At 38.9% G+C, this 22,005-nt stretch overlaps 1 protein-coding gene across 1 annotated transcript in view; it reads right to left on the reverse strand.

Annotated features, from left to right (window-relative positions):
• Ank2 (ankyrin 2) overlaps positions 1–21,908 on the reverse strand; it is a 442,295-nt gene extending 420,387 nt beyond the window's left edge. Inside the window, exon 1 of the mRNA XM_033756207.1 lies at positions 21,848–21,908. Coding sequence (XP_033612098.1) covers positions 21,848–21,868 — 21 coding nt within the window. The 5' untranslated portion in view covers positions 21,869–21,908. The remainder of the gene's footprint in view (positions 1–21,847) is intronic.
• Positions 21,909–22,005: the final 97 nt, after the last annotated feature.

Genomic DNA, 22,005 nt, shown 5'->3' on the forward strand with positions numbered 1-22,005 from the left:
TCATTAAAAAGGCCAGGGATTTAGCTCACTTGGTGCTGCTGCCTGCCTCAAAAGCACAAGGTCCCGAGTCTGATCCCTGGTACTGAAAAAAAAAGTTAACAAAAAAAATCTTACCAATACTTAAAGTATTTTCTGGGTTTTTTTAAGGACCAGTAAAAGCAATTTATTATTTATAACACTCAAAAAAGAGAAGGCAACCTAACAAGAGGTCTGATGCCCCTTCTCCTGGAATTGGGGTTGGTGTCGGTCACTTTTTACTGCAGCTGTTTCCTAGGGTTTTTGTTTTTGTTTATTTTTGGTGCCAGGGATCTAACCGTGGTCTTCTTGTACATGCTAAGCATGTGTTCCACCACTCAGCTACAAAGTCCAGGTTTTTTCGAGTTTCAACTTAAAATAGAACACTGGTAACAAACTGTCTCAATTCATTCATATGTTAAATCAGCATCAAACATGGAGGCCTTCCTTTTCGTATTTAAGTAAGCTCTGTATGAAACCTCTCTGGAAATAAGCAATTTCCTCTGACGGGGACACCAGGGTGAACAATATTCCTCTGAGAACCACATTACCTCATATGCATGCTTGTGTCTTTAAATCACGTCCTAACCCCAACCCCAACCCTAATGTCCTTAAATCAATGGGTCAGGAACCCACCGTAGGTGAACATCATTCTCAGTCATTTTATGTTAGATGTGGTCCATTCAGACACCAAGCAACCTAGGCAATGACTGAATGTGGCATCATGAGCTCAGCTAGGACCCTGGGCCACACGAAAAACAGGGTCACAGCAGGCTGTGAGCACAACTCAGGTGCAGCCCACCACAGAGCTGCTTCAAAACTGCTTTCTCTCCTCAGAATTCCCCAAGGAAAGAACTAGTTTCCCTCTCTAAATCTCCAGTTAAAGGAAGCAGGGTTCTAGAAACAGGTATTTGTGGACACTCCTAGGACCAAGCACAGCAGCACTACAATTTATCATCCTTCATTCTTGTATTAATTTTATATTTTAGTTGAGACAGTCTTCAGAAATCATCTAGTCCTACTTGTTCATTTATGAGCTCAGGACCTAGGTCCACAGATGCCGGTGAGTTTCAGGGCCCCATTGCCGGGCAGCCTGGGTCTGGTGCCAACAACAGTCTCTTGCTTTCAATTAGAATTCGGTCCCCTCTGCTGCCTCAGCACAGTCCTCAACAGCCGTGAGCAAGGACGGCGAGCCAGAGCTGAGCTGCTGCAGATTCGAAGCACTGCTCACAGAAGAGCCTGCTATCTGACATTTGCCAATGAACAAGCAATACATTTTTCTTTGCTGTCATGGTAACAAACCTTTAGCAGAGGAGCAAATACAGGAAGTTGCAAGAGTAGAAATGCACTTTGAATGCTGTTAAAAATTTTGTAAAAACTAGAGTACTATTATCTCACAAACTTCTAAGTGCTTTCCTCTTGATTTTGCATCATGTTATATGAGAATTTCATGGCTGTAAAAATCTGAAGAAACCTAGTCCCAAACATTTTCTCTTTTTTTTTTTTTTTCAGCTTTGAGTTTACTGGTACATTTTAGGGATACAGTACAGTTACATTCATTATTGGGATTCTGTACCTTTACATGACAGGTCTTGGTTCTCATTTTTTCCCCTCGTCCCTGCCCTCCCTTCACCCCCTCCTCCCTTCCCCATCTACAAGCACTTTATGTCCATCTTTTTTTTTAATCTCACGTTTTTTTCTTTTCCCTCATTACCCTTCCCCTATCCATCCCACCTTCCCTACACCTTTAGCCCCTTTCTTCCCATTTCACAATGTCAGTAATCTTATTAGGATCTTATGTATTACTGCAATTTATTCACACCAGAAAAACTATTCGGTATTTACACATATGTGACTTATTTACTTCACTTAGGAGTATATCTTCAATATGTATCCATTTTCCTATGAATGAATCTATTTTCTCATTCTTTATGGCTGAGTAGTATTCCATTTTAGAGAAAAACCACATCTTCTTTATCCAGTTTCCAACGGATGGGCAAATAGGCTGTTTCCAAGTTTTAGCTATTACAAACCGTGCCACTATAAACATGGGTGCACATACTTCTCTGTGATATGATTCTTTTAGTTCTCTTGGAAAGATACCCAACAGAGGGATGGCTGGGTCAAATGGAACCTCCAGTCCAAGCTCTTTGAGGTATCTCCATATTGATTTCCATAGTGGTTGCACCAGTCTGCACTCCCACCAACAATGGAGAAGGGTTCCTTTCTCCCCACAACCCCGCCAACATTTGTTATTGTGTGATTTCTTGATAGCAGCCATTCTTTGTGGAGTGAGGTGGAATCTCAGTGTTTTTTTCATCTGCATCTCTCGAATGACCAGTGATGTGGAACATTTTTTCAAATATTTTCTTGCTGCTTTTACTTCTTTGTCTGAGAAATGTCTGTTCATTTCAGATGCCCATTTTTGAATCGGGTCTTTATATTTGGGGGGACTGATTGTTTTGAGTTCTTTATATATCCTTGATAATAGTCCTTTGTCTGAGGAACAGCTGGTAAAAATTTTTTCCCACATTGTAGATTGTCTCTTAGTTCTGCTGATGGTTTCTTTTGAAGTACAGAAGCTTTTTAGTAAGAAGAGATCCCAGTTGTTGATTCTATCTGCTAGTTCCTGTGCTACTGAGGATTTGTTCATAAAGTCTTTTCTTATGCCAATGTCTTCCAGAGTTCTGCCTAACTTACCTTCCAGAAAGTTTAATGTTTCTGTTTTAATATTTAGATCTTTAATCCACTTGGATTTTAATTTAGTGCATGGTGAAAGATAAGGGTCCAGTTTTAATATGTGGCAGGTTGAAATCCAGTTTTTCCAACACCATTTATTAAAGAGGCTATCTCCACTGAGGATGGTCAGCTCCTTTGTCGAAGATGAGGTAGCTGAGTACATCTGGATTTCTTTTTGTGTCTTCCAGTCTGTTCCACTGATCCTCAGGTCTGTTTCTTTGCCAGCACCATGCTGTTTTTATCACAGTGACTTTGTAGTGTAGTTTCAAATTGGGAATTGTTATACCAGCTGCCATGTGTCTGTTGCCTAGGATGGCTTTTGCTATTTTAGGTCTCTTATGGTTCCAAATGAATTTTTGGATTCTTTTTTCTAGTTCTGTGAAATATAGTGTTGGAATTTCAATTGGCATTGCATTGAATCTGTATCGCAGTTTTGGTAATATGGCCATTTTCACTATGTTGATTCTTCCTACCCAGGAGCAGGGGATATCTTTCCATTTCCTTATACCCTCTTTGATCTCTTTTTGCAGAGTGCTGTAGTTTTCACTTTGGAGGTGTTTTGCTTCTTTTGTTAGATTGAATCCTAGATACTTCATTTTTTTGGATGCTATTGTAAAAGGAATTTTCTCCCTTATTTCTCTCTCAGTGAGTCTGTTATTTGTGTACAAGAAGTCTATTGATTTTTGGGTGTTCACCTTGTATCCAGCTACTCTACTGAATCTGTCAATTAAGTCTAGAAGTCTTTTGGTAGAGTTCCAAACATTTTCTCTTAAGAAAAATAATATACAGAATTAATTTGGATTAATCTCCATTAAAAACACTCTGATGACATGGTATATTTAAGTAAATGTGATTCCCTGAATATTTATGAAGCACAGACCCCACAGCTATACAACTCAAAGCTTTTTTGTGTGTTTTGTTTTGTCTTGTCCTGGTGTGGGTTTTTTGGACAGGGTTCCAGGGCTATTCAGGCTAGCCTTGAACTCAAGGTGATCCTCCTGCCTCAGCCTCCCGAGTGCCAGGTGCCACCATTCCCAGCTCAAAGTTTATTTTTAAATTTGGCTTTAAATATAAAATTCAACAATTTTATACATGGAATTTGAGGGAATATTAAACACAAAAACAGGAACTGGGGTAAAGAGGACATCTTTGGTCCTCAAGTGCATGTATATAAACTGAGGTATAACAGGAATCACAGCAAATCTACATTGGAAATATAACAGTTCCGTGAGTGGAGATTAGAACAGGGTACCTTGATGCAGCACAACCTGTCTCCACTATTTTGGAAAAATAAGCAAAGGAAGAGCATCCCTGTGCCACTCCACACACTCTACTGATACGGGAGTTCCTCTGGAAGTCCAAGAGAATTTAAACTACTACTGTGCAGATTATATTATTTATAGCTGAAAATAAAGTATATTATAAAATCCTTGAAGATGGCTGCACCTTGCTCAGAATTTTATTTTTTCTGGTGCTGGGAACTGAACCCAGAGCATCCAATCTCTGTTGAGCTACATCTTAGAAAATATAAAATGGGCCTTGCTGCCTCAGCATCACATCCCACATCCTCTGTATCACCTATTATTTCTCTATTAAATGCATTCAACAGGGAACATGTTTTGCTTGGCTCTGGGAAGGGGGAACATACTTACTCACACTTCCCACTCAAACACCACAAGGGCACACTCCCGATGGGCGCTATTGCAGGAGCTTGGCCAACACACAGCGCTCCACATTAGAAATGCAGATTGAGGGGCTGGGGCTTTAGCTCAGTGGTTCCACCATTGCAAGCGCAAGGACCCCAGTTCGATCCCCAATACCAAAAAAAAAAAGAGAGAAAGAAATGCAGACTGACTTTGCACCCTATAAAAAGTTTACTGAATTCTATATACCATATAAATCAAAGGCATTACATACAGGTGCAAACTCCCCATGATAAATGTAATAATTGTATGCTGCAACAATAAAGTAATAAAAATAAAAACACTAAAAAGTAACAAAATCAAACATCAATCTGGTTTTAGATATAAAAGATCTAATTCTGCACCAGTAAGAGATAGGGATAGGGCTGGGGATGTGGCTCATGGGCACTGCACTTGGAGCAAGATCCTGAGTTCAATCCCCAGGAGGGGTGGGGGAGGGGAGAGGGAGGGAGAGGGAGAGAAAGATGGGGATAATTTTGATCTCTGTACCACTTAAAATAATATCATTGGGGGCCAGGGATTTGGCTCAGTGGTGCTGCTGCCTGCCTCACAAGCACAAGGTCCCAAGTTCAATCCCCGGTCCCAAAAATAAAAAATAAAAATAAAATAAAATAATGTCATTGGACCCAGTAATCTGCAAAGATCTTTTCTAGAAAAACTAAAACTCTATAATTTTATTCTACTCTAAAATAAAATACATTTTGTTAGTGGTTGCATGAGGGAAAAGTATAGGAAAACTAACAAATTCATTCATCAAAGTGATTACTTTAGCCCAGCTAAAATAAGCAATTTTTCTTTAAGATGTCCTACCTTCATTAATGGCAGACAGTGCAATGCATGTGAAGGTCTCTCATGTGTTGTCCACCTGGGACATCCGTTTGGCCATGTTATGCCATATTTCCCAACATGAGCAAAACGGTACAATTAAAGAAAAAAAATGAATATTCTCTATTAGAGTAGTAGCTATAAAATGAGGGCTTATAAATTTTTTACTTGTCTTTTTGCTAGAGGAATTAAATTTGGGGATGAACTCATTTCACTTAGGAAAAATAAAGAGACAACTTAAAAGCTCTGTGCACCTCACACCCTTAGGACTTAGCTGCATTGAAAATAATTAAATATATTTTAAGATTAATATATATATCAATTATCCTCTACTGGTTTTCATAAAATAACCTGATTCTTTTATTTACTTGTCTGAAAGTTTGCATTTCAATCAATATTAATGACTATCAATGAGTGAGCTTAACACAAACAAAAACTTAAAACCTGACTAAAGACAATAATGAATTACTGAATGCTACCTTCTGCTCCATATTGCTGTAGCGAGTCTTCATTGTACCCTTCCACAGATTCTTCTAATATAAAAGATGCCACTGCCAATTTTCAGTATGGAGCTAAGGCTGAGGGACCATATAAATGTGCATATCTAGTATGTCAAGAAATCTTTTCTAACTCAAGAGTTTCACTTTAAAGTCAAGCCTAAAAGGGTATTTGCATGTCGAAAATGATAAATATTAAGTAAAAATGGAAGAGGGCCAGGAATTTAGCTCAGTGGTTCCACTGCCTGCCTCACAAGCACAAGGACCCTAGTTCATTCACTGGTACCAAAAAAAAGGGAAGAAAATAGAAACTTAGTAGAATATAAAAATAAGAAGGAGTTAATTAAAGCACAGCACGTTTCTGCCCGATTGGCCATACATAAACTCAAATACTTAAGCAGCAATAATGATATGCAAATATTAATCTTGATATGCAAACATTAATCTTGATATCCAGATGTAGCTAAATAAACAACAACCAAATAAACAAATAGATGGGAATACAGAAAAACAGACTTTCATGAAAAAATTTTCAATAAATCTTCAAAAAAGGAGAATACATGAAATACATTAAAGCATATAAAAAATAATTTATGATCCAAAACCATTAGTTCTGGTGAAATGCCAAAAACAAGCAAAATATTTAAGGAAAAAATTCAAAACCCTTAAGAAGATAGCACATAATGTCATTCATGTTACTGTGGTGCTTTTTAATTTTATTAGAATTTGGTGTCATCTTCAGGTTAAGAGGTTTTGAGTCAAGAAAATAGAATTAATTGATATATACCTACAAAATTTTGGGGAAGCAACAACAATAAAAATTCCACTTGTTGCATTTTAAAAATTATATTCCTTCATACATGCCCCTGTGTAGTATAATAACATAGGCTTTATAGCTAAAACAAGCCTGGCTTAAGTGTTAAAGTATTTTGCTTCTAAACTTGAGACAATTATTTGATTTGTCGGTTCCTTATAATATTACACACTTCAAAAATTATTAAGAATGATTCCTTCAAGAAGAGATAGGTTGAGGCTGGGCATGGTGGCATACGCCTATAATCCCAGCACTCGGGAGGCTGAGGCAGGAGGATCACTGTGAGTTTGAGACCAGCCTGGGCTACATAGTGAGTTCCCGAGCAGTCTCAACTACATAGTGAGACCTGTCTCAAAAAAAAAGGAATAGATAGATTGAGGGCCAGTGATTTAGTTCAGTGGTGCCACTGCCTGCCTCGTAAACTCAAGGTCCTGAGTTCAATCCCTGGTACCAAAAAAAAAGGATAGGTCGAGGGAGATGCAATGCAGTGGTAGAGCTTATGCTTAGCATGAGTAAGGTCTTGGGTCCAATCCCCAGCAACACACACGTGCACACATGCACACACACAGAGGAAAGAGAGCGTCCTCACCCTGTGTTTGAGCCGTGCTCCCGACGGATGCTATGCTCCAGACACCCAGCCCCATCCGCAGCAAAGCTGAAGAAAATGACTTCAGCCATTAGACAGCAACCTTTTATCAAACTGATTCCACTTACTGATGAAATAAAGCTACAGACAAAAGGATAAATCTTCCAATGTGGACATGAAAGTGCAACTGTAAGCACTAAAAGCACTTAGCAGCATGGTCTGAATAATACTAGATGACTCAGAATAAAAAGTCACAAACAGACCAGACTTCACTCATACTCTAGGACACCCTCATCTTTCCATTAGGTGCTACTAAGTAATTAAGCATCTCCCACCTTAAAACTGGGTGGAGTCTTGATTACAGGAAGCCAAGTTTTCTGAATTTGTTTCTCTCTATTCTTCAGACAGGAGAAATAATATTCACTTAGACAGTAAGTGCAGCAGCCATAGGAAGGCAGATCCCTGCCATGACCCCAAGTACCTTCACACAGCTACAGTTCTGAGCCACACTGGGGATGAGAAATCTGGGAACAGGACCTGGTCATCCTGTTTTCCTCCTTAGATGAAAATCCGATGATGTCTTTTCTTGCATATGTTCTTTCAGATGCTTTACAAAATATGAATTATTCATATAGGGGGCAAAAGCATAGAACTAGCATTTTCCACCCTCCCTGAGCCAGGGAGAACTCAATTCCTCAGGGTACCCCAGCGCAGAGGTGGGCTGAGCTGAGCCTTAACAAGACTGCTTCAGGCAGCTGCCTCCAACTGGCTGAGATGGCCCTGGGAATAAACACATTTACCTTTTGAATATATGACTGGTTAGAAACATGTCCTCACTGAAAGTTCAGGGAAAGGCCTTTGAGGTAAGAAAGAATCAGAAGACAATCATCATCAAGTTGACAGCACCAACCCAAGCAGGGGAGATGACACACAGGCCCTTGCTCGCCAAGACGCTGTTCGGATACAGATCTAGAATATCCCCAAAAGGCCTCGGGTTCAGAGGCTGGTGATGGGATCGTGGGGCACTGTTCTCACAAGGGGCAGAGCTGAGTATGCTGGTGCGAGGTAAGGCCTGGTGGGAAGAGGCAAGCACTGGGCTTATGATCTGGAAGCATTTACCTGTCTCCCTTGCTGCTCCCTTCCCTGCTGCCTTCTCACCATAATGCAAACAGCTCTCACTCAGCAAACAAGAATGTGACTAAGACACATTCCCATCCTCGTGGCCAGAAAATTATTTTTATGCAGATGGTCTTGGTGATGTTGGGTTGACACCGCCGTCGATTAAATTATATAATTATCTCACCCTTGTTCTGGATACATGCTTACGGGAAAGCCTTTGGGTTAATATGTAGCTCTCCTATAATTTTACTGACCCACAGAGTCAGAGCACCCCACTCATATTGGCACTACTGTTCAAATTTCATGAAACAATACACATGAACTCCGTTTTATACATCCCTTTTTGTGGGGTCACTTTCTCTGAAACTGCCCTAGTTTCTGAGCCTACACAGTAAACATACAATGTGGATCTGGGATGAATTCCCCAAGACACATGTCACCTAACAGTATGTCTTAATATATCTGCGTAAACAGCTGAACGCAATGGGCCAGGGATTTAGCTCAGTGGTTCCACTGCCTGCCTCGCAAGCACAAGGTCTCAAGTTCGATCCCTGGTGAAAAACAAAACAAAAACAGTTGAACACAGGACATGGTGACATATGTATGGTACTTCAGCACTCAGGGAGTCTGAAGTAGGAGGACAGTAAGTTCAAGTCCAATCCAGGAAACTTAGTGACTTAGTAAGACCCTATCTCAAAAAAATAAAATTTCTGGGGATGTAACAGCATGAAGGCCGGGGTTCAATCCCCAGTTACCAGGGCAGGCGTGAGGTTGCAAACAGTTGAAAGTATTGCTGATGCCGTTTCTTTCTCACAGACCTCTCAATGTGCAACACACAGTAAAGATTCCTTATGACCTGTGCATTAACTTTCAATAACCAAAACAGACAGACTTTTACCATTTATACCCATAAACTATTAAGCTGTATGTTGCCCCATTTCTTTTTCTGAGTCAGATCAAAACACAAAAAGTCCTCTAACTGGCTCACTGAATCAGGAATTACAATATTCAGAATGCACAAGTAAAAAAAGTGCTGTTGGAGCTCTAAAACAAACATAGCTACTATGTAGTTTAACAATAGCTTTTTATCTTACTGAAACTCCACATCTGTTTTTTTTCATTGTAGGATTTCAGACAATTTATACCAAAAAGTTATAGAAGAAAAAATGCATATATTCACGTTCAGATGAGATCGGGCATGTTCAGGGTGGTATGGCTGTAGACCTTTTTCAGTGTTCCTGGTACAAAACTCTGTGCTAACAGGCACAAATTTTACTGTTTATACTTACACTTAATAGCTGCACTGAACAAATTTGTGAAATCTCCATCATGAAAGCACACACAAGAGTGAAACTCAACAATGTCTCAATAGTTTTTAAAACTCCACGTTATTCAAAATACACTCCATGGTATAGTTTTCTTAGAAACTTGTCATATATGAAGAAAATCTCTTTGAGCCTTATTGTCGTGTTGGGTCTTATGGTCCTGATAGAGATTTCTTTAGATCAAGCTGACTTTCGAATTTACCATTTATCTGTTTATTCCAGTGTGTTCACTTTGCTCCTGTCCTGAGCTTCAAGGTACTGAGGATTCTGAGATTAGGAAAATAAAGTTCCTGTTCTAAAACAAATATACAGAGAAGTAGAAAGAACAATAATAACCAGAAGAGAAACCGAAATCTAATTTCTGGTAACTCAATTCAATTCTGTAGAAGTTATAGTTATAATTTAGAGAAAAGCAGATCTAAAATTTAAATATAGACCCTAATTTAGCTGCAACTTGAGTCCAGATGTATTTTCCAGTGATTACTGAGAAGAGAGCAGCAGACAAGGGGCCTCTGCCACCATTTGCTGTTTATATCACACCCTCTGCACTGAGCTTTCCAAAAACAGGTTTGCACCCTCAGGTTCCCATGTTCCTCTGTGTATGCCCGACATATCCTGCCCAAAGCAAGAAACAGCACTCTCTCACCTTTGACGATCACGCGGACTGAGATGCAGGATCGGAACCTGAAATGTCAGAGCTGGACTGACTTCCAGCTCAGAATCTTAGAAGAGAGTGGGTGCTGCTTCTTCCCAACATGAAGACCCGTGTGCGGGGACTTTTTCCTCAGAGCGCAGACAGTAAAGGAAGCAGGTGAGGATATTGTAATCAGATTGTAGCTCTTAGTAGGCATTCTACAGAATCATACCAAATGTCACCGTACATCAGTTTTTATATGAGGGGATGTGGTAAAGGTAACACAAATGGGTATTTCCTTACATCATCTTTACATAAAATAATTAGCTACATATTTAGATACACAAGTTATAGTTTGACTTCATGATTAAAAGCATGAGCTGGGCATGGTGGCGCACACCTGTAATCCCAGCATTTGTGAGGCTGAGACAGGAGGATTGCTGAGTTTGAGACCATTTTGGACTACACAGTGAGCTCCAGGTCAGCCTCAACTACATAGTGAGACCCTGTCTCAAAAAAAAAAAAAGCATGAGTTTTTGTCAAATAGACATGGATTTGAAGCCTCAATGAACCACCATCTATGAGACCCAAACAATGCTTCGTTTCATATCTGCAAAACGGTGATGATAAAAATCTAACACATACATATACACAAATCTACTTCACAGTGTGGTATGCCTGAGGTCCTTCTGTGCATACTCATTATTACTGCTACAAAGTATTCTCAATGAAAAAAAGACAAGACAAATACCTATGTCAATATCACTAATATTAGAAAACAAATATAGAAAAATATCTCAAAGATATCATTCTATATAAACTACAAATTGATGGGATTTATAACACTTCGATCTCTTTTCAGACTTGATGCCTGCCATACATTACAACTTCTCTACCATTTCCAGATGGGGCCTTCAAACTACTGAAAAGAGTAGGGCCACTGTGATATGTCATGATGTGTGTCAAAGACCTATGGGTGAAGGGGACAGAGGAGATCAAGAGATCTTCAAAACATTCAGAGAAGGAATTGCACTCACACACAACTCAATAGAAAAAATTTTTAATTGAATTTATTGGTACATTCTAGGTAGACAGTACAGTCTCGGTTCTCATTTTTCCCCTTGTCCCCACCCTCCCTTCTCCCCCTCTTCCCCTCCCCACCTACAAAGACTTTAATTCCATTTTTACATTTTCTCATATTTTTTCCCTTTCCCTTATTCAATGGAAAATTTTAAGAACATACTTTTTTCCAAAATATATTACTCAAAAGTTGATCCCGGGGCCAGGGATTTAGCTCAGTGGTTCTGCCGCCTGCCTCGCAAGCACAAGGACCTGCAAAAAGAACTGAGCCTGACAAAATAAAGTCTATTTTCCAATGTTTAAATACGTTATGCAAATTGCACTAGTACCTGGAAAAGGACTGCAAGCCTCATTCTCATTCTCTCCCTCCACTTCTCTCTGTCTCTTTTGTTCTCAAAATGATGGAGATTTTATTTGTTGTGAAAACCTTTCATTAATGATGTACTGAATAAATATTTCATCTGCTTAGCGTTCCAATTAGCTTGCTTAGAAAGTCAAGATCATAGTATAAAAAGAACTATATGTCAAAACCCTTCTTGATAAACTTCATTTTAATAGTACAAAACTATCTAAGTGGCAATTACTGGGCTTTTATATAAATATTTAATATTCAAGCAATATTTAATATAGCACTATTCTAATATTATGAAATAATTTGGACAGCTAGAATGAGACTATCAAAAAAGATGTGAACCTTGTAAAGTACTCTCAACACTAACATTAATACTAGTTTTTTTTTTTGGTACTGGGGATAGAACTCAGGACCTTGCGCTTGCAAGACAGGCACAGTGCCACTGAGCTAAATCCCTGCCCCAAGCTAATACTAGTTCTTGTACTGTTATATTGGCATCCAATATAACTGTTATACTGTTATATACTGTTATATTGGCCATCGGCAAAGTATTTTATTGCAATCACTGATTAACAAATCACACTAGAAAACTATAGGTTTTGAGAAAAGCTTAGAGACGCTACTGGATTTTCAGGATGGTGTTTTTCTTTCTTTTCTTTTTTCTACAATATCATTTTCCCTAGATGTGGTCATTTCTAGAAACTAGAAATTATTGAATTTATGAACATATTTTTACTGCCCTTCACTTCTATTCAAAAGACTGACTTGCTCTTGATAACGTTAAAATAAACTAGAGTGCTCACAAATTGAGACTTCTAGAAACCATAGTATGAGCTTCCATTATACAGTTTTTGTAACTGTGGGATATTTTCCATATTACTTTTATTTTATTTTTGTGGTGCTAGAGACTGAACCTAGGACTTCCTGAATGCTGAGCACAAACCCTACCCCTGAGTTACTGCCCTAGTCCTCTAGGGTACTTTTCTTGAAATACACCTTTTGTCCTTTGGGATTTGCCATTTTAAATATAAGCACCTTTTTCACAGGAGGAAATGGAATGGATAGAAAAAAAAATCACAGTATATTCCTTCTCCTTTCAAAAACTAGCAACTAGACGGTTTTTCTCACATTAAGTATTATACCAGTAGAATTTTGCTTGGAAACTCTGAAGTGAAAATGAATGATTTATAAGGCCGTATATTTTTACCAGAACATCAGATATTTTGGTCATATGCTTATAGAAAGTAGTATATTTGGGATTAACAGGGCCCCAACAGCAGGTTTCGCCTTTTTTTCCAAATTTATGTAACTTAACAACACTCATGGGGGGCACTTCTGGAACTGTAAGCATTGTGCGTGTGCAGTCCCTAAGGTTCACACCACATTTCCTGGTCAAGAAGACACAGCTGCGAGCATGACAGTCAATTAAGTAAGTATCTTTTTAGTTAACTGACTTCAGAAACAAACTATCTTTCTAGCTAACTCAAATAATTCTGTGAATATTCGACTTATACATCAATTTTTCCCTTTTTAACTAAATGACCTGACAAATTACACAGAGCACCTCTAGCTTCTCTCCAGTGTCACTGACAATATAAGGAAAAAACATAATGCTATATTTTGTTTCAAAACATATTTTTGTTATGTCTTTTACCACAGTAAAAAAATAATTTTCTAATCAAGGGTCACATGATAAAGACAAATGATAAAAGCAAGGTTCCTGGTGGATGCTGAGACCCAACCTCTAAGGGTAGCATATTTTGTAAAGTGCTTTATCTAAGACAGGTTTACAGTTGTAAGGAAATGGTTCACTTCTGGGTCACCGACAAAATACCAAATGTAGGTCAGGGGATTCAGCTCAGCCATTCGGTGGCATGCCTTACAAGCGCAAGGACCAGAGTTCAATCCACGGTACAAAAAAAAAAATGTATATGAATCTTGAAAGCAAACACAAGGTCATCACACAAGATTAATCAATAACTCAGTTAAATTACACGTGAGGTCAGCCAAGAACACATTTCCAAACAATTACACAAAAACCCATTGAGAATAGGGCTTGGATCTAGAACCAAACAAAATTTAATATGTCTAAGAGCCCTGAGTAGTTTAACCATTAATCTCTATATGTTTTATTTGCAGATGATCTAATGTCCTCCGTTTGAGTGGGGTCACCCAGCTGAACTGGGTCAGCACGGTTCTGGGCGTGGAAGACCCAGCTGAGGTGTGCTGCCAGAATGGCATAAAAGGAGGAGGGGAAGGGAAGTTGCATGAGGCTGATTTTCCTGAAGAAGCTGCTTTTTGGTGGCTTTTCTTCAAAGGAGCTTTGGCTGCTGTCTTCCTTTGAGAGAGATTCATCCTCATCTTGTCTCCTGGCTCCAGTGCAGAAATCTCAGCCTTCCGCACAAACCCTTCACCCCAGCGGAGCAGGCTTTTTAGCTTCCACCACTGGCCCTCGGGCCTTCCCAGGGCAGATCCTCAGTAGGACTTGCAGGGGTCACGCCCTCAACTGGGTCCTCCAGGTAGGTTTCAGCGTGCAGAGGTTTGCACTCTTCTGCATGGGACTCTGGTCACCACTGTCTGAAGCAAGTCCTTCAGTGAAAATGAGAGTCCCTGCCCCACTCCCTACATGGCCCATGTATCTAATATCTATACTGCTAGTTTCCATAAAATATAAATTTTTAAATTTTTATCGTATTGGTGCTTCTGTAACATTTTATGTTTGCTAGTATTTTGTCATTTCTTTTTCTCCCTTTTAATCACTTGTTAATGAAGTTTTTTGTTCATTCAATTTTTCACCCAGTTGACAGCCTACAACTTTGCTAGTGTCTCCTGCAGATTTCATTAAGCAGAAAATAATGGAAATAAAAAACAATGTCACTGGAGATCATCATGTTAAGCGAAACAAGCCAGACTCAGAAAGACAAGTACATAATTGCCATGCTTTTCCCTAATATGTGAAATCTAAAAAGATAACATGAAAGTATGTAGAAGGGAGACAATTATTAGACAAAAGGAAGGAATAAATAAGGAGGTGGGGGGAGTATAACGGAGGGTAAGAGAAGAGATAGAAAAAAGAGTCAAGAATTTTAACACCCAAAGATTGACTGATAATGATCTGAACTGAGGTGGAAAAAGTGCCTACCACAACGTTGTGTAAAGAGATGCCTACAAAGCGTTAAATATGGCACTGCCAATTCTCTAGTTTCAAAAATGTGTTGATGCATAGAAATAGCAAGATATCGTAGAATATTGTTCACTTAACTGCTATAATCTGCCTCTGGCAGTAAGATGCTGAACACATTTTCCTACTCAGAGCGTGCATTTTTTAATTGTGCTATTATAAACTGTTTTAAGTAGAGAAAATTAACAATTGCTAAATATGTGATATATATTAGTTATTAAAATTTCACACATGTATTTGTATCTCAAAACATGATGCTGTACACTTTCCATATGATTTTGTTAATTGTACTGAAAAAATTAAATAACTAAATACAAAATGCAAAGTAAATGTAAGCCAAAGAGCAGCAAAGTTGAACTCACTCTTCAGATACTAGATGAACAAATGACAAAGAGCATGTACCTGGAACACAGGTTGGGCATCTCTGATCCAAAACTCTAAAGTTTGAAATGCTCCAAAATCAGAAAGTGCTTGAGTGTTGATTTGATGACACAGGTGGAAAATTCCACATCTTGAAACTGTTTCATGCACAAAATTATTAAAAGCATTGTATAAAATTACCTTCAGAGTATGTATATAGGGCATATGTGAAAGCTAAGGAAACTGGGGATAGAGCTTCTGCAAATAGGAAAGGGACGTAAAAAGAAGGAAGATGTGTATGTCCATGTACCAGCTCTCCACAGTGACTGTAATCATTATGTACTGAAAACACGTACTAATAAAAATAAATATTGAAAAAAAGAATAGACCTGCTTATGCACACCGAAAAAAAAATGAATGTTGTATTTAGACTTGGGTCACACCTTGAAGATAGATGTTCAAAAATCCAAAAGAATCCAAAATGTAAAACACCCCTACTCTCAAGCATTTACACACACATTTTATATATTCTAGGAAGCACACGGATAAGAACTTATGCATATCTGACACTGTATGAGAATTAAAATTAGATGTTCCTGAAGGGTACAGACAATCTGGAATTTTAAGGTAGTCTTATAGTGAGTAGTGAAACCAGTCCAGAACTCTACATATGTTGTGAGAAAAAAGAAATCTAAACTGCCGATTTTTTGAGGCCATACTCAAGTGAAATAAATAAGACACACATATGTAAAAACTGAATAGTTTATCTGGTATGAAAAACTGAAAGTGTAAATAAGATCCAAATTGTATAACTGATAATGTGAAATAGGCTAAAGACACAGTTTCACTATACAGTTCAGGCTGGTCTTGAATTCATTATACAGTCTAGCTGACCTGGAATTGCACCAATCCTCCTGCCTCAGCCTCCCGAGTGCTGAGATTACAGGAGTTTGCCACCACGCTTGGCCCCTTTCTTCTTTTTAATTCAGGTGTATGTTGACCCAGGACACATCAGTGTGTTCATTCTGTTCAACTGCTCTCTTTCCACTGGTCCACTCTTAAAAGTGAATATTTTTCTATTTTAAGCCCATGGGCTTTTGTAGTATCCCAAATGTAAAAAGATTTTTACATACAACTTAAGTAAGTAAATCCTCTCTCCTATTTTGTATTTTAAAATATAAAATACTTAAAATATGAACATGTGAATTTAAAATACATTGGTTACACTGCTTGAAGTTGCCATCATTAATTCTCTCTGAAAGATCTTAATATCACCTCATGCACATATATTCACAGAAATACACAAGGCATGTATGGTACATTGGTATTGGTGTATATAGCACATTTTTGCACATGCTGCTGTTCTTCAGAAATTATTTAGATATAAGCTCATCTTATACTCCTCCTGCATGGCTTGTTTTTCTGTAATGCAATTAATCTGGCCAATAAAAAGGATTTTTTCACACCAATACACTTTTAAAAACCAGCTGCATTAGCTCCATGGCACCGTGCCTACCTGGCAAGCCCAAGGTCCTGAGCTCAACTTTGGTACTGAAAAAATAAAAGATTAAAAAATATATATATATATTTTTTTTTTTTACCAGGGATCAAAACTTGCACTTGCAAGGCAGGCACGGTGCCACTGAGCTAAATCCCCGGCCCTAAAAATTAATTTAATTGATTAATAATATAGTAATGTATGGCAATGTCACAAGAAAAAAAAAGGCACAGAAATCAAATTTGTAATTTACACGGCAAATAACAAATGCCTTCAAATGGTAAACCATTTTGCCTGGTATCTCTCAATTATGATCAATTATTTCAGGGACACAAATGGGCATGAAGAAACTTCTAAAAAGAAAGCTAAACATGGGGTTTTTTTCTTCCAGCATTTTTTCAAACATTGCCTCTACAACCTTTTGGCATCTAATCGTCTTCCAAACACCTTCCGTCTAGTGTGGGAAAGACAAAAGATGAGGAGACAAGGCCGCTGGGCTCGCGCACTGCACAGTGCAGACGTCTGCACGCTTGCACATTTCCAGGCTTTGCATCTGTGCCAAGCAACATTCAGTGCTTCTGCAAGTTCCTCTCCACCGTCTGCGGAGCTTATTCTCCCTCTGCTGACTGCCAGACCCCCTCACCAACCCTAGACTGAGCTGTGCAAGACACGTTTGCTCTCCAGACCGGTGGAGCAGCGAACACCTCCGCACCCTCTTAGGAAGCATCAAACTTGTTTCCCTGCGGGGCTTTGTCCTCCCATCCGAGGCCCTTCCTGTAAGATCTGCAAGTGCACCGTCATTTGAAGAGCGCAGAAGCATTTCTAAAAGCTATGAGCACGTAACAACATCTACTGTGCACCACTGTGCAACCCCAACTGATAACAGCAAATCAAAGAAGTCAGATGCACACTACCAAGGGCATGATCTTTTCTGTGAGTTTGGTCGTTGACCAGGCAAAGGGCCCTACTCATCTGCTCCCCATCCAAGGGCGTTATTATGGGGGCAGCTGTGGTTCATATTAGTTGCGAAAATAATCTTCCCAATTTACCCAAAAAAAAAAAAAAAAACATTAGCCAGGTGTGGTGGTACACTGCCTGTAATTCCAGCACTTTGGGAGGCTGAGGCAAGAGGATCACAGTTCAAGTCCAGTCTGGGCAACTGGGCAACTTAGAAAGACCCTGTGTCAAAATTAAAAATAAAAAAAGAGCTGGGAATGTAGCCAGAGCAAAGGTCCTAGGTACACACAGGCACACACAGAACAAGCTTATTCTATTACTGTACTTGTTTGCAAAATCTTTCAACACTGAAGAATTTGAGTGATAACAACACACATTTTACTGATACACCCCTGGTTAATTATGTGACCAATATAGGAACTTACAACAAAGAATTACTAGCACTTCTAGAATTAAATTATGTGCATTAAATGGAAGAATTGCAAGAGAAACAATGTTTGTTTTAAAAGAAGTAATCAATGAGTTAATCGGATCTCTGTCCACTTTCTCAATACTAGTGATTTCTACAAAGTCTCTGCTGTTCAAAGATGGGCCACACCATGAGCTAGTTCCAGGTATGGTAGAGAATGAACTCATGTCCCCAAAATTCTGTTCCCCCCCACTTTTGTAACAAAAAGCTGTAGTTTTTGGTTTACTGAGTTATTTTCTTTTTTAAAATTGAGGCTACAAAAAGAGTTTTGATGCAGATTGTAAATGGCATTAACCAACAACAGAACAGGAAGCAGCATGAAACCAGAGTGCTCTTTTCTCTATGCCCAAGCACTGTATGTAAAGTACACAATGTTAGGGTGACAAAGCTGTGAGACTGAGCTTAGAGAGGTCAGAGGGCTCCTAATTGATTTAATGATCAAAAACACTTAAGTGGATCAAGAAAAACAAATGAATTCTATCATTACTCCCTTTTAGATATGTTTTTTCGGTAAAAATATTCCAGGAAATAGTTTGTAGGTTGAGCTATCTAATTTGAGCAAACTACAGTTATTGATCAGAATATAGCACTGCTTCAGGAAATCACTCAAAGATTACATCCGACTTACACACAAGAAACTGGTACCACTATAGTATACACAACTTTTTTCAGCACATGTAAACAAAAATGGCCATATTTTCAATAATCATGTCAGTGCAGCGTATTCCATTCCCTAGTATCTGAAAAGTTTAGTCTTTATTATTTTCTCCCAGTAGTCTCACATATTCAAAGAAATGTTGAAAAAAAAACCTTCTAAAAGTTTGCAGCTCTAATATTTTTATCTGGCCCACAGTTAACTATTCTCATTTCCTTTTACTACCTGCTTCCATTCAACTAGCACACTCCAGCAGAAAGAGACCTCACTGTGTGGCTCGGGATGCACCTGGACAGATACCAGCAGCACCAGCCAGAACTGAGACCTGTCTGCAGGAAACTGAGCTTGAATGAAAGGCAAAGCCCGCCCCCATCAATGGCCGGAATTCCAAAGTTGGGGACACCAGGGCGAGACCGTCCTCAGGAAGCCAGAGATCTTCCCATCTGACCTCAATATTCAAACCTTTTCGCTGCGTGAATCCCCAAGTGGCCTGAGGCCTGCAGAGATGTTGAAGAGCCAGAGTACTTAGAGGGGGATAATGGAGGCCACGAGCCAGGCAATTAGCAGGTTCTAAGAAGCAATCCCTCGGGGAACCTCAGAGCCACTTCCTCCCGAGTCACTGGAGGTATTCAATTTCTTGGGTAGCAAGCAGAGCAAAAGCTTCTCATTTCAAACGCTATCTTTTCTCCCACGTCAAAGTAGTCTTAAATTTCCCACAAAATTGCTGCATCAAAGACAGTACCAAAACTGAGGACTTTAGGAAAAAAAGTCAAATCTCTCTTTCTCCTTCCCTAAAGCAGAGTATTTCTGATTTCTGATTTTTAAAAAGCAATATCCGTGTACCTAATATACTCAGAAATTCAAGGAGATCAGTGACAATGCAAATCCCTGGTCATTAGCACCTCCCAGGTCTAATACTGTCCTCATCGCAACTTTGTTCCTTCTACTTTCCACAAACACTATTTCAAGCCTTTCCTCTTTCCTCAAATCCTAGCTAGTAGTCCACACCTTTGTGCAGAACACAAAATCTATTGGATGTCTTCTCAGCCTCTCCAAACCCGCCCATCACTGTGCACAGCTGCTGTGATTGCCAGGTCATGCTGCAGTGTCTGTGCCCAGCCTGGTGATCCCTCTGCCTGGACTCCATCACCTCCTCCCTGCTCAGAAACTCCGTCCCTCCCCTTCCTCTGCATGGCTCCCATGAACATGAAACGCGTTCAGACTCTCTTATCAGTTACTCCTTCTCTGCGTTTACATTCATAGTCAAAACTTTCAAGACCGATCTTTCCTGCTAACTCAATTGCCTTACTTCTTCCTTAGTCCTCTGCTCACTCCAATCTGGTTTCTGACCTCACCATTCCACCGAGACACGCCTTTTAGTCACAAGGACACTGATGCGGAATATTCCAGTGGTTTCTCGAAGCTTCCATCTCCTTTGAGCTGGCAGGATCATGCCATGCCCTGCCAAATCATTATTCTCTCCTTTTTTCTTTGGTACCGGGGATTGAACTCATGGCCTTATATATACAAGGCAGGCGGCAGAAACACTGAGCTAAATCCCCGGCCTATTCTTTCCTTTTTCTTTTTCCAAGAGAAACTGCTTCTATGCCCTTCCTCGCACTATACTTTCTACTGAAGGGACCAAAGATACTCCTGGGTACAAACTGTGAGACAGAGACTCCCAAAGCCACCACAGATGGCTCCTCTGAGCTCTCGAACTCAACCACCAAGCAGCCAGCTTAGCATTCACTCTTGGAAGACCCACTTATGCCTCAAGAAAGCCACACAGCATTATCACAGATTAATGTAACAACATTAATTATAAAATAACATTTGCCCTCTTAAAAATGGCCCAACCTCATTAGTGCTCCGTCATAGCTGGCATTAATAAAATTATCTAATTGTCCCTTAACAAAGGCATGTCCACAAGCATAGAACATTTATGATAATGAAATGTTCATCATTCAGAAAGTATAAACTTTTGGCATAAAGTTATTTCCCCAACTTTTTTAAAAACTTCTCTTCAAATTAAGCCTTTTCAGTGGCACCTGCCATATATTCTGCAAGAGGAAATTTCTAAGCAAAATTAGCAATTCTTTAAAATTTGTGGAGGGCCAGGGATTTAGCTCAATGGTTCCTCCACCTGTCTTGAAAGTGCAAGGACCTGAGTTCAATTCCCAGTGCCAAAAAAAAATTGGGGGGTGATATAAGAAGGTTAAGTTGATTTGTTCTCTTTCGGTATTCCCACATTTTCTGTTCCTTAGGTTGAGTTTTCAAACTACTATAGAGGTTCAATATATGACTCATCACACCTAAAATATCACTGGTCTTTCAGTGATTGCCAATGTTAATGATTTCACAGAACCAGTCTAAGTGTACATAAGGTTATTATTTCCTCTGTCCACTGTATCTTAAAGTTTACTTACACAGAAGAAGAGATTCTCTTAAATAAGACTGTGACTTAACAAAAACACAGACAAATCACGTAGCAATAAATACAGAACCAAGAAGTTTTATATTCTGTTCTTCTCTTACAAATATAATATTGCCCTCTTCCCCTTTCACCTTCACATAAAATTCTGCAGAATTCTTCTCCTAGTTATAATCTATTTGAATTACATGGAACCAAATCATCTTATTGATGATTAGAACAATGAATTTTACATAATTCTAAAGATAATATCTGGATCACAGAAAAAAACTATAGCTCTTAGAGAAGCAAATGGCATCAGTGAACCAATCTCAACGTGTTTATTCTATTGCATTCAACTTTCTTTTCCTCCACTTATCCCACTAATGAACATCTTGAGGGGTAAAAAGACCAATTTATCTTTCCATTCCCAAATAACGCTGATAATAATCTCCCAGATTACAGAAAAAAATTATCCTATATCAGATTCATCATAATTAAAATCTTCTTAATGCGATCATGTCCTCAAATCTTTTTCTACAAGATTTTTACCAAAATAGCACCGTTAACTAACATCAGTGTCTTTTGCTAAGACTTCTTCAAAATAACACCAAAATACCAAAAGTACCTTTTGCAACATGGCTGTCATTTGAAATATCAATTCTTCATGTTCCAGTTCAGTTACTTACCTAAAAAAAACAAAAAAGGAAATATTAGAAATTTGAAATCATTTACATTGATCATTAAGAACAGCTTTTAAATTTCAACTAAAAATAAGTGTGCATT

This window comes from Fukomys damarensis, unplaced genomic scaffold (genome assembly GCF_012274545.1).
Source record: "Fukomys damarensis isolate Sample0158 unplaced genomic scaffold, DMR_v1.0_HiC HiC_scaffold_25, whole genome shotgun sequence".
Classification (NCBI taxonomy): Eukaryota; Metazoa; Chordata; class Mammalia; order Rodentia; family Bathyergidae; genus Fukomys; species Fukomys damarensis.